The sequence below is a fragment of the Oryx dammah genome, unplaced genomic scaffold, assembly GCF_014754425.2.
Source record: "Oryx dammah isolate SB20612 unplaced genomic scaffold, SCBI_Odam_1.1 HiC_scaffold_19, whole genome shotgun sequence".
NCBI lineage: Eukaryota > Metazoa > Chordata > Mammalia > Artiodactyla > Bovidae > Oryx > Oryx dammah.
This window is the reverse complement of record NW_024070203.1, coordinates 15235875-15247623: the sequence shown is the minus strand read 5'-3', so window position 1 is coordinate 15247623 and position 11749 is coordinate 15235875. Positions and strand designations below refer to the sequence as shown.

The 11749-nt window shown below is 65.5% G+C and overlaps 1 protein-coding gene across 1 annotated transcript; it reads left to right on the top strand.

Annotated features, from left to right (window-relative positions):
* Positions 1-333: 333 nt before the first annotated feature.
* Positions 334-10813, top strand: PTP4A3 (protein tyrosine phosphatase 4A3). The gene is made up of 6 exons (XM_040262077.1): positions 334-465; positions 2930-3839; positions 6423-6515; positions 7672-7802; positions 8340-8414; positions 10156-10813. The coding sequence occupies exons 2-6, from the start codon at positions 3735-3737 to the stop codon at positions 10271-10273; spliced, it is 522 nt and encodes a 173-aa protein (XP_040118011.1). The 5' UTR covers positions 334-465; positions 2930-3734; the 3' UTR covers positions 10274-10813.
* Positions 10814-11749: the final 936 nt, after the last annotated feature.

Below are 11749 nucleotides of genomic sequence, written 5' to 3'. Positions count from 1 at the left end.
GCTCGCCCTCCGGACCTGCACCGAGGTCCCCGCCGGGGCCCCGGCTCCAGCTGAGCTCCTCCGGACCTGGGGCAGCGCCCGCTCCCTGCTGGGGGAGCCGCTGGAGGGTTCAGGGCACGGCGGGAGGAAGGCGGGGTGCGCGGGCAGCGCCCCCGCCCTTGCGTTTCCCCTTCCTCCGCCGGCGCTTCCTCTCCCGGCCCAGCCCTCTTTGTTTGCCCCGGCGTGCGAGCTGGCCTGTGGTTATATTTAGGCGGCAGGTGTGGGAGTCACTACCAGCAGGGTCGCCCGCTGGTCACGGCCACGCCGCCCACGTGATGCCCGGGCGCTATAAATAGCCCCCCCGCATCCTGGACGCGGGGCGTCCGCGGGCAGGCCGGCGCGCCCCGCGCACTGAGTCTCGGCCGCAGCGCCCGGCCCTGCCCGGTCCCGCGCGAATGGAGGCAGCGGCAGGACTCTGGCCCGCCGGTGAGCCGAGGCCGCGAGGGCGGGGGGCGTGCCGGGAGGACCCCAGCCCCGCTCTGGGAAGGAGCCGTGCCCTTGGAACGAGCCCCTCCCGCACCCTATGGTGCGCGCTGCGGGACAGGGGGTCTCCGCCCACCGCCCCACCCGCGCCCTCCCGGCGGACCTGGACCTGCGCACGGTGCTCCCACGCAACCCCTCCTTAGCTCTCTTGGGACCCCCATAAACCCTGGCCCTGCAGCCTTCCCCCATGTCAGACAGGATCCCGGGTCTACGGAGGCTGGCACTCTGGAAACCCTCTGGAGTCAAACTCCAGCTCCTCAGTCAGCTGTGCCACCGGGACTTGAGCCTGGGAACTCTCACGGGGAGCTCTTCCCGGGCCTGGCCTGCTCAGGGCCCTGGAAGGTCCCCCAGCCCGCCCTGGCCTGTTTACTCGACTGCGGACAGGGGCCAGGCGGGGGCCTCTCCTAATGGTTCTGGAAAGGAGGACTGTCAGGGACATAGCAGAGAGCTCAGAGCCTCGTTCGGGGCTGTGGGGCAGCTGGGGCCCCAGGACAGCGGTGTGGGGCCAGTGGTGGGAAGGCAGAGGGAGGGGCCTCCGGCTTCCAGGAAGGCTCCTGTGTCCCAGGGTGGAGGTGAGGGTGGGCGTGAGGGGTATTGGCTGGTGGACTTGGCTCAGCCCTGCCTGGGGACTTGCTTGGTGACCTCAAGGTGGGTAGGAAGGGGGGCTCTGCCCCAGGGGGAAGCCGCAGGCCTGGTTGAACCCGGTGGGACAGCCTGGGGGCAGCAAGAAGGGTTTTACTGTTTCCCTCTCACCTGGGGGTGGGGGCCCTAGACGTTGAGGAGACAAGTGGGGTGTCTGGCAAGACCCTAGCCCAGCTGGGCAGTGATCTTGGTCCAGCCTCAGCCCAGACCCTGACCCCATTCCGTCTAGGGCCCTGACCCTTGCCCCCAGCCAGCCTGACCCCGGGCCCCTGCATGCAGGTGACAGGTTTCACATGGGCAGGGTTGTGGCGTGGCTCTCCAGGGACGCTGGCAGGAGAGTCAGGCCGTCTGCCCTTGCCCACAGGGTCTCCCCAGGTGTCCAGCAGGTGGGGAGGTGGCGGGTCGGGCCCTTAGGAGAGGCCTGTCGTCCTGTGGTTTCCCTGGGCCCCTTCCCTCCCTTCCCTCTGAAAACATGCATGCATGGGGACCTCCCACAGCCCCAGGAGGGCAGGTCTTCACGTGCTGTTCAAGGCGCCTGGCGGCTGGCTCTTTCCTTGCCCGCACTCCGAGCGGAAGCCTGTTCTGGGATGGTGTGCGGTCCCTTCTCCCTGCCTTTGACCCCCTCCCTGGGGACCCCCACATAACCTTCCTGAACTGGGCAAGGGGCAGAGCGTGAGCCTGGAGCAGCTGTGGAGCCGCCCGCCGCCCCCACCCCGCCGTGTCCGGGTCCCAGCTGCAGGCCCGGTCTGCACCTGGGCTGAGGCTCCAGAGGCCCAGCCGGCCTGGTGGGCAGCTGGGGAAGGGGGTGCTGGGCGGGACAGAGGTAAGAGGTGTTGGGTGGGTGGATGACGGGCCTGCCCGGTAAGCAGGTGTGGATTCTGACGGCGGGGCCAGGCTGAGCCCAAGTGGATGGCAGTTCTGCTGACCACTGGGTGTGCTGGAGGAGGCTTGGGGTCATCTCTGGGCCCTCAGTTTGCAGATGGGGAAACCGAGGCTAGTGATGTGCCCAAGGTCTCCCAGCCTGTCCGTGGGGGTGGGAGTGGGGCTCATTGCTCCTGTTGGGGCCCCTGGCCCTGGCCTTTTGGGGCCTAGAGAAGGAGGGACAGGCTTGCAGGTGCTTGACGGCCATATCTGGGGCCCGGCAATGTCCCTCCTTGAGGCCCTGTCATGGTGGGACCCCAGTCCCGGCCACCCATGTTGTCGCCACCTTGGCAAGCGCCTGGCGGCCGGCTCCGGCCTGTGGGCTCCTGTGGGCTGTCCCTGCTTCTTTGAGCTCCTGGGGGGCAGTGGCTTGTTTGCTTCCATCCTGTGGCCAGCCCTGTGGGTGAGTGGTGGACAGCGGCCCAGGGCAGGGGCTGACCAGAGCCTCCGGTTTCCATGGGGGAGCCCTTGAGAGACGTGTAAGGTGGCTTGTGTCTGTGGGGGGAGCTGCCATGCCGCCCCCATCCCCCACTGTGCTCTGGCACCTGGGCCTCTGTGCTGGAGCCCATTCCCCTGAGGATCGGGGCTGCTCCAGAGTGATCTGGGCTCAGAGACACCGCAGAGGCCAGAATTCCGCGGAGGAGGGGGCTGACCATCTGGTGGCAGGGGCGGGGCGTTGTGGAGGGGCCCGAATTTCGGGAGGTGGCTCTGTCAACCACAGATGCCTTGAAATTGTGGGTTGGGGTTCAGCACACTTGTGGTTTTCCTGAGAGGGAAACCGAGGCCTGGTGAGGGAGGGGCACGAGCCAGGACCCCTTTTCATTGCCTTCTCCCCCCTCCCCAGACGCTGCCTGCCGCTGACCAGCCTGGGATTTATGGAGAGGCCCTCGGGGGGCAGCCCTGAGTACTGCCTCGCCCAGCATCTGCACCGTGCCCGCTGCTGAGGCCCCTGTGCCTCCGGCCTCACCATTGCCCTCGCCTGCTCATGGCCCCCGCCGCCTGGCCTGGGGCTGGCTCTGCGGCCTGAGCCCCCCGCCCCGCTCCAGGACTCGCCATACCCCAATGGGGTAACGTGACGGAGGCCCCGTCTCACCGCCGCCCGCTGTCCGCCTGCGGCCGCTGCCTGTCACCCCCACCCCACGGCGGCCCCATTGGTTCAGCTTCAAGTTTGTTCTGCCTTTAATCCTTGGGGTCCCGGGCCTTGGAGCAGAGTGGCCCTCTAGCCGTCCACCGATGCCGAGGGGGGTGTCCCTGGTGACAGGCGCAGCCGGATTCACTTTGGGCTTTTTAAAGTTCTCTTTGCTGAGTTTTTTGGTGGTTGTTATTTCTGCTTTTGCCTGCTAGTAATCCTCCAGCCCTGAGAGGCAGGAGCTTGGACTCGGCCTGTTTTACTTCTGGGGGCTCTTTTGTTCTGTGTTGTAAAGTGTTGGGTTTTCTTTTTTTAATCATCCACCCGTGATCCGGGCAGCATCCTCCCCCCACCCAAGTATTTGCACAATATTTGTGCGGGGTCTGGGGGGCAGGTTTTTTTTTTTTTTAAGCATTTTCTCTCTCTCGGACAAGCACAGGGATCTCGTGCCCCTCGGGTTCTGGGGGGTGGTGGGCCCTTCTTGCGTACACATCCCAATCCCCTTCTGCGGGCAGCAGCCATGGCGCGGATGAACCGGCCGGCCCCTGTGGAGGTCAGCTACAAGAACATGCGCTTCCTCATCACGCACAACCCCACCAACGCCACCCTCAGCAGCTTCATTGAGGTGAGCATCCGGCATGCCTCATGGCGAGGCTGGGGGCCTCCAAGTGAGAGGAGAGCTTGGGATGACAGGCCCCCCGCGAGAGGCACACGAGAGTGCGTGTGGGGCTGGGGTGTGAGGGCTGCGGGGGGTCAGCGGGGTGGGCAGTGGGACCCGTGCCACCTGAGCAGACAGGTGCAGAGGTACTAGGTGAGACAGGCCTCGCGTCCTCAGGACGTCCCTGTGGCTGGTACAGTCCTGAGCCCTTTGCTGGCCATCTGGCCTCTGTACAGAGGCTGAGCAGGAGGAGAAGGGGGTGGTGGTCCCCCCAGGAGAGGACCAGCTGCTTAGACAGCCTGGAGAAAGCAGAGTGGGGACAGGGCATGAAGGCCAGCTTCACAGCCAGCGCAGGCTGCGGGAAGCCCATGGGCTCCAGGGGCTCCTGGGAGCTCTTGGCACAGGTATCTGTGTGAGGAAGGGCTGGGCAGCAGTCCAAGCCAGCCACGGGAGAGAGTGACCACTGTACCCCGAGAGCCAGCAGGCGAGCTGTCTGCTGCTCGTGGCCCTGGCAGATGGGACCAAATGTTTGCAGAGCCTGCTGTTCTCCGTGGGGCTCCTGGAGGAGACTGGCCTGTGCAGTGCTCCTTGGTGTTTACAGAGCCTGTGACTGTGTGCTGGGCCTTTTCTGACCTCAGACCTGCAGCTGTTCCCTCTGCAGCAAGATATAAGCCCCTCTGAGTGCTCCTCGTGGTTGAACAGGGGCCCAGGCACAGGAGGACTTCAGCAACTGTGTAGACGCTAGACTATGGAGGGAGGCAGTCGGCACCCTGCCGTCGGGAGGCCTGGACTCTAGACATTGAGCTGGGAACCCTGTGGAGGAGGGCTGACCCCTGCATGGCCCATGATTGGGGTCAGGGCTCAGAGTGTGAGCAGAGTCAAGGCTCAGTGTGTGACCAGTGTCAGGGCTCAGTGTGGGACCAGGGTCAGGGCTCAGAGTGGGACCAGGCTCAGGGCTCAGAGTGTGACCAGTCTCAGGGCTCAGAGTGTGACCAGGCTCAGGGCTCAGGGTGTGACCAGGGTCAGGGCTCAGAGTGTGACCAGTGTCAGGGCTTAGTGTGTGACCAGTGTCAGGGCTCAGAGTGTGAGCAGGCTCAGGGCTCAGTGTGGGACCAGGCTCAGGGTGTCACCAGGCTCAGGCTCAGTGTGTGACCAGGCTCAGGGCTCAGAGTGTGACCAGGCTCAGGGCTCAGTGTGTGACCAGGCTCAGGGCTCAGGGTGTCACCAGGCTCAGGGCTCAGGGTGTGACCAGGGTCAGGGCTCAGAGTGTGACCAGGGTCAGGGCTCAGAGTGTGACCAGGGTCAGGGCTCAGGGTGTGACCAGGCTCAGGGCTCAGAGTGTGAGCAGGGTCAGGGCTCAGAGTGTGACCAGGCTCAAGGCTCAGGGTGTGACCAGGGTCAGGGCTCAGAGTGTGACCAGGCTCAGGGCTCAGAGTGGGACCAGGCTCAGGGCTCAGTGTGGGACCAGGCTCAGGGCTCAGAGTGTGACCAGGCTCAGGGCTCAGAGTGTGACCAGGCTCAGGGCTCAGGGTGTGACCAGGCTCAGGGCTCAGAGTGTGACCAGGCTCAGGGCTCAGGGTGTGACCAGGCTCAGGGCTCAGAGTGGGACCAAGCTCAGGGCTCAGAGTGTGACCAGGGTCAGGGATCAGAGTGGGGTAGGTGTCAGCACTCAGTCTGTAATGAGGTCCGGGCTCAGCCTGGTCTGGGTGGCAGCACCCTCGGCTGCAGGCCCAGAGGAATCTGCAGTGCCCCTTTGGCTCAGAGCTCTGCCCCGCCCCCGCTCCGCCCCTGCCCCGCCCCCTGCTCCCCGCATTCTCAGAATAGCTCTGTGCTCTCCTCTCTGTGTCCAGTGTCCCTGTCGCATGATGAGCAAGGTCCAGTGGCTGATTCCTCACTGCTTCTAAAATAGCTGCCGGGAGCAGGTGGGGGTGGGTGCACGTGGACCCCATGCAGCGAATCGCCCCCACCCAGGCGTATAAATATCCCTGCGCTGGCTGTGAACTGCCTTGACCTCTCCCCGGGTAGCTTGGGGCTTCCTCCTGGGCGCCCTCTGGGCAGGTGCCCACCCTCCCAGCCCCGAGGTGCCCCTCCCCTCAGATCCTGAAGGCCCCCAAGCGGGGTCTGGCCCCTGGGTGGACCTGTCCCTGAAGTCCGGGCTGGGAGGGCTGCTCAGAGCAGGACTACATGGGGGCTCATGTGTGGGCTCTGGTGTCCTCGCCCTGCCTGGGGACCCGGGAGCTTGGTCTGGAAGTTGCTGGAGTGCTCCGGGGTCCTGAGCATCCAAGAGGAGGGAGGTCGTGCTGGAAGCTGGGCTCCCAGCTGTGTCGCCTCAGTGGTGACGCGGGTGGGTGGGTCACCCTGCCTGCCGTGGGGCGAGCTCAGGGACACTCGCCCCCAGAAGCATCAGGAAGAGCTGTCCCATCCCCACAGGTCCCTGAGCCCAAAAGTCCGTGAGCCGCTGGCGATTCACGCTGGGCCCCAGCCTTTCCGTCCCGTAGAGGGCCGTGGGGTCCCCTGCCCAGCCCTGTCTCCCTCCTCCCTCCCTGCCAGGACCTGAAGAAGTACGGGGCCACCACCGTGGTGCGCGTGTGTGAGGTGACCTACGACAAGGCCCCACTGGAGAAGGATGGCATCACGGTTGTGGTGAGGGCCGCGTGTGGCGGGGTGGAGGGTGGCCGGGCCCGGGCAGGGAGGCAGGCATGCGTGGCCTTGCTGCGCGCCCGGTTGCCCCCGCCGTGTCTGTGTGCAGGCTGTATCTCTAGAGCGTCGGCGCGGCCCCTGGGCTCCTCTCCGTCTTGCTTGGCGTCTGGGGGCCTTGTTGCCAGGCAGCAGGTGCCTCTCCGGGGCGGGCTGGGTGCACCTGGCGGGTCCCTGGGGAGGCTCTCCGGAGGCTGCGGGGAGGGACCCTTGGGGTGGTTTCCTTGGTCCCTGGTAGTGGGGACCGACGTCCAGGCAGCAGGCCCCATGGGATGGGCCCCGTGGTTCCTGCCCTGTGGGGAGGCCCCCGAGCCAGGTGATGTTGACGAAGGTGGTGAGAGGGGCTGGAGCCTTGGGGCGGACAGGCATGCCCCTTCCCTGCTGAGTGACCTGGGGTCCTCCTGTCTAGAGCGGGGGTGCCTGAAGGGCACCAAGTGAATGCTGTAAAGTAACCCAGAGCACAGGGGTTTCCCACGCCTCCCCTGCAGTAGGAAGGGCTTTAGGTTAGACAAGCAGTTGCCAGACAGACCTGTGGCCTCCAGGGGCCCTCCAGGGGTGCTGAATCTGAAGTCTGGGAACAGGATTAGATGCCCGGGTACCTGGCCTCGGTGGACACGTGGATGCACCCTGGGTGCCAAGCGGTGCTGATTCTGGGGTGGCCCCTCTGTCCCCCGTGAATGTGCTCCGCGGGAAGTGCGCTGTCTCCAGCCTTGGGCCTGGCCTGCTCTGTGCCGCTGTGCTGGGGGCTGGGGAAACAGACAGGCCTATGTCAGCCACGTTCATGGGCCAAGCCCCTTGGGTCTGTGGGCCCAGAACGGCTCAGGCTGGGTGAGTCCACAGCGTGGACTGACGAGAGGGGGAGTAGGGCTCCCGCGGCTGCCCCCACAAAAGAGCAGGGTGTTCTGGGAAGGCTTCCTGGAGGAGACGATGGGGAGGAGCCTTGCAGGGGGCCGCTCTCTGGGGCCTCTGCCCCGACCGTCACCCTTGGGGGGCTCCCGATATCCTCCTTGCTTGTCAGAGTGCCCCTGGGCAGGCTGGCCTGGGCCCCGGCTCTCACCCCACCTTCAAGTTGGAGGTCTTCACGTTCTGCTGCCTTCTGCAGGACTGGCCGTTTGATGACGGGGCACCCCCGCCCGGCAAAGTGGTGGAAGACTGGCTGAGCCTGCTGAAGAACAAGTTCTGTGATGACCCTGGCAGCTGCGTGGCTGTGCACTGCGTGGCCGGCCTGGGGCGGTGAGCCAGTGGGGCAGGGCAGCTGGCTTGAACTTGGGGACCTCTTGGCCTGGCTTGCCGTCGGGTGTGGGTGCTGAGCCCACATCACGTGACTTCCTTCCGGGGGTTGGGGGGCGGAAGTCCTTCCCAAAGTCTGACCCTGCTCCCCACTGCTGTGGCTGGGACTTTGTGCAGGAAGGAGCTGACAGCCCTGCCCCTCCCCAGACACAAAGACCCCACACCCGCCAGCTAGTCATGGGAGCCGTGAACGTGATTTGTAACTGAGAGTCAAGCTCTCATCCACGGGCAGACCTGAGCGCAGCACTTTGCTCTCTCTCCTTCAGCCCTCCCACCCACACGTTTATACACGAGGAGCCTGAGGCACAGAAGTGGCCCTGCCCACCTGGGGCCACACAGCAGGCGCAGGCGGAGCCTGTGCCCTCCATGGGGCGGGAGCGCCACTGGGGAAGCCTGGGCCGCCCCAGGCCCCGAGGGGGAAGGCGTCGGGGAGGGCGTGGGTGCCTGGGCCTGGGTGACCTGGCCCTGCCGTCCGCCCAGGGCTCCAGTCCTCGTGGCGCTGGCCCTCATTGAGAGCGGGATGAAGTATGAGGACGCCATCCAGTTCATCCGACAGTGAGTGGCTGGTGGGGAAGGGCGCTGGTGGGTGCTCGGGGTCTGGGTGCAGGGGGTCCTTATCCTTCCCTCCCTACCCTGCAGGGGCCCAGGGCCCTGACAGGAGGCACTTCTGACCCCTGTCCCAGTGCCGTCCTCTGAGGCCTTCCCCAGTTCAGTGCAGCCTCCTGCTGTGGTACCAGCGCACCCCTCAGGCTGCCTAGCCCCGACTGAGGACGGGTCTCTGTGTGTGGTCTGCTCCCCAGACTGGGAGCAGAGGGTGAGAAGAGGCTACACGGAGTGCCTGGCTGGTCCCCTCTCTGGGGCCCGTGGCTCCTTCAGCCTGGGGTGCATCAGTCTACACAGGCCCTGCAGTGCTGAGTAACAGGCTGCCCCAAACCCATCTCTGACACAGGGAGCTGGGGCAGACACCTCTTTAAGCCTCCAGCACTCCTGATGCGGGGTGTCACTCCCCTCAGCTCTTGGGAGAGGAGGAACCCCCAGAAGCCATCCAACCCAGCCCAGCAGTGAAAGGAGCCCCCAGTGCCACCTGCCCCACCTGCCCCAACCCCCCCCCGGGACAGCTGACACCCCAGGATCTTTCAGGACTGCCCTTCTGAAGCCCTGGCCCCTGGGCCCTCTGCGCCCCATTCTCGGCCCCCATGGAGGTCTCCCAGCCTCCTCTCCTTGGGGGGAGGGGGCTCCTGTCTGCCACAGCCCCTGGGAAAGGAGCCCCGGTGGAGCAGGGTCCCGGGGTGGCAGCAGGGACAGTGGGGTGGGCACAGAGGACCGGAGCCGGCCCCCAGCCCGCCCACTGTGAGAGTGTGTGTGTGTGTGTGTGTGTGTGTGTGTGTGTGTGTGTGTGTGTGAGAGAGACACGCGCACAGTCCGTGACTGGGTGTCTTCTTGTGCTGCTCCCCCGGCGACAGTTCCCAGGGCACAGCCATCTCTTTCTCCCAGAGGCAGGCTTGTTTACCAGTCAGGCGGCCAGCCCTGCATCTGCCCTCAGGAGCTCTGGCCTCCTCGGGACCCTGGCACGTGTGCACACACACCAGACACACGGTTTCTCTCCGTGAGCCTGTGTGCAGCTCTGTGCCTTGGCACAGATCTGAGGCGGCCCCAGGGTAAGGGCCGGGCCTTCACCGTCAGCTCTGCCCCATGCACCTCGCTGAGCCCGCAGTTCCCTAGTTCCAGTCTGAGGCCTGTGACTGGGGGCTGAGCCCAACCTGGTGACTCAGAGCAGCGCAGGCTTGCTCCTCCCTGGCCCATGCATCATTGACCAGAGCCAGTCCACAGCCATGTCCAGGGTCACGGGCGGTGGGGACAGGTGACCTCCGGAAGTGCCTGGTGGGCAGTGCTAGGTACCCCCACACCCAGGCACCTGAGGGCCACCTCCCGCCTCCTCTCCTCTCCCTCCCAGCCAGCTGGCATGCCAGGCTCCATCCCCGCGGGCTCTGCTTTCAGGGGGTGGTACCCAGGTAAACACGCGGGCCTTGGAGTGTGGGGACCTTGGGGTTGGGGAGGTGAGGCGGTCAGCCTGGAGGAGCGATAACCAGGTGACCTGAAGGTCAGCAGCGGTGGCTGCAGTGACTGTGATTCTGGCGGAAGGAACCGCCCGGGCAAAGGCCCAGAGGTGGGAGGGCTCTGTGGGTCACGGGGACCCACTCCAGTCCCTCTCGCCTCTGGGGCCTGCAGCTCTGGGGCAGGGCGGGTGGCCGAGCCTGGGTCCTACCTGACCCCCACCCCGGTCCCATCTGCCCAGGAAGCGGCGCGGAGCCATCAACAGCAAACAGCTCACCTACCTGGAAAAATACCGGCCGAAGCAGAGACTGCGGTTCAAGGACCCCCACGCGCACAAGACCAAGTGCTGTATCATGTAGCTCAGGACCTGGGCGCCCGGCCGCGGGCTCAGCAGGGCTCCCGCCACGGCTGCCCTCTGCCCTTTGCTCCCAGCCCCCCGGGCACACCCGCCACCAGCCGTCCAGCCCGCCCCCCGCACCCCTCCCCCTCGCGGGTGATTTCTGTCTCTGCTCCCTCCCTCTCTGTCCACGCCAGGGATGTGTGTGTGTGCATGCACACGTGTGCATGCGTGCTCACCGCTGTCTGGTCCAACCTTCCTTGTCTCTGCCCGCGTGTCTGTTTCTCTGTGCCCTCAGCCCTCACTGTCCCTCTGAGGCTTAATCCCCCCAATTCCCCCGCCCTGTGTCCCTGGCTGTCCTGTTAATGCCCTGCCCACACCGCCTCTGGGCAGCTCTCCTTCCTGGCCTGTTTGGGGGCTGGTGTATTTTTTAACCACTGGGCCCAGCCCCTCATCTGCGGCCCCTCACCCTGACTTGTTCTTGGCATCTTAAATTATTGGGTCTGGGGCAGTCAGGTGTTCTGGACACTCGAAGGCAATAAAACCAGACCCTGTGGCTGTATGTGCCTGGAGAACGGGGTGTGGGTGGCCTTGGGGGGCTGGCGGCACCCAGGGATGCTGCGGGGCGTGTTCCCTCTTGCCGGCTGTGCTTGGCCACCCCCTGGCGTCCATGCTGGGTCCCTGCACTCCCTGGCTCAAGGCGGGGCTGTCCCAGATTGAACAGAGCAGGGGCTGAGGCCTGAGTGGGCTCTGCCCAGTTGCCCTGTTGTTGTGTTGGGGGCCAGGTCACCGGCATTGCCCCCGTGAGGGACAGGATGGGTCACTTGGTAGTTCTTCTGGGCCATGTGTCCGGTGGGGTGGCTTCCCTGTCCTGCCCCCCACTAAGTGTCCTCACTTCAGTCTTAGAAGCCCAGAGAAGGGAGAGGGTGATGATGCCCACTGGGCTTGGGGTGGAGGGACATGCCGACTCCTCACCTCAGGGCGGAGAGGGGAAGCTGGAGGGGTGGAGGGTGACCCCGGGGTTCCTGGGGTGAAAGGTCAGAGTGTGTTGGGGGCTGGGCCTGCTGGAGGGCACGGATGTTGCCTTGCTCCGTGAGCAGCTCTCTGCTCTTGCAGAGCTGAGGGCTGGCCCCTCCCTGGGTCAGGTTGGCCGCGCCTTCCCCGGGTGGGATGGTGGCCCCCCACCAGGACTCAGGGCCCTGTCTCCCGCCCCTGGCCTGCTGTGGCCAGCCTGGCAGTCAACTGTTGCTGCTGGTTAGTGGGGCACCTCTTGTGTGCCCGGGTCTAGAGCCTTCCACCCTGCTGGTAAGGCCTGTGCTCCCTCAACTTCAGGCTTCACTTGTCTCGGTTCCCCCCGGGGGTTTATCTAGTCACCATTGGCTGCAGAAGCCTCTGGGGCCCAGGCCTAGCCAGCTCCAGGCTTTTACTAAGACCAGACTTACCAGATGCAGGATGAACTGGGATGAGGCAGGGGGACATGCAGGAGGCCCCACTGCCC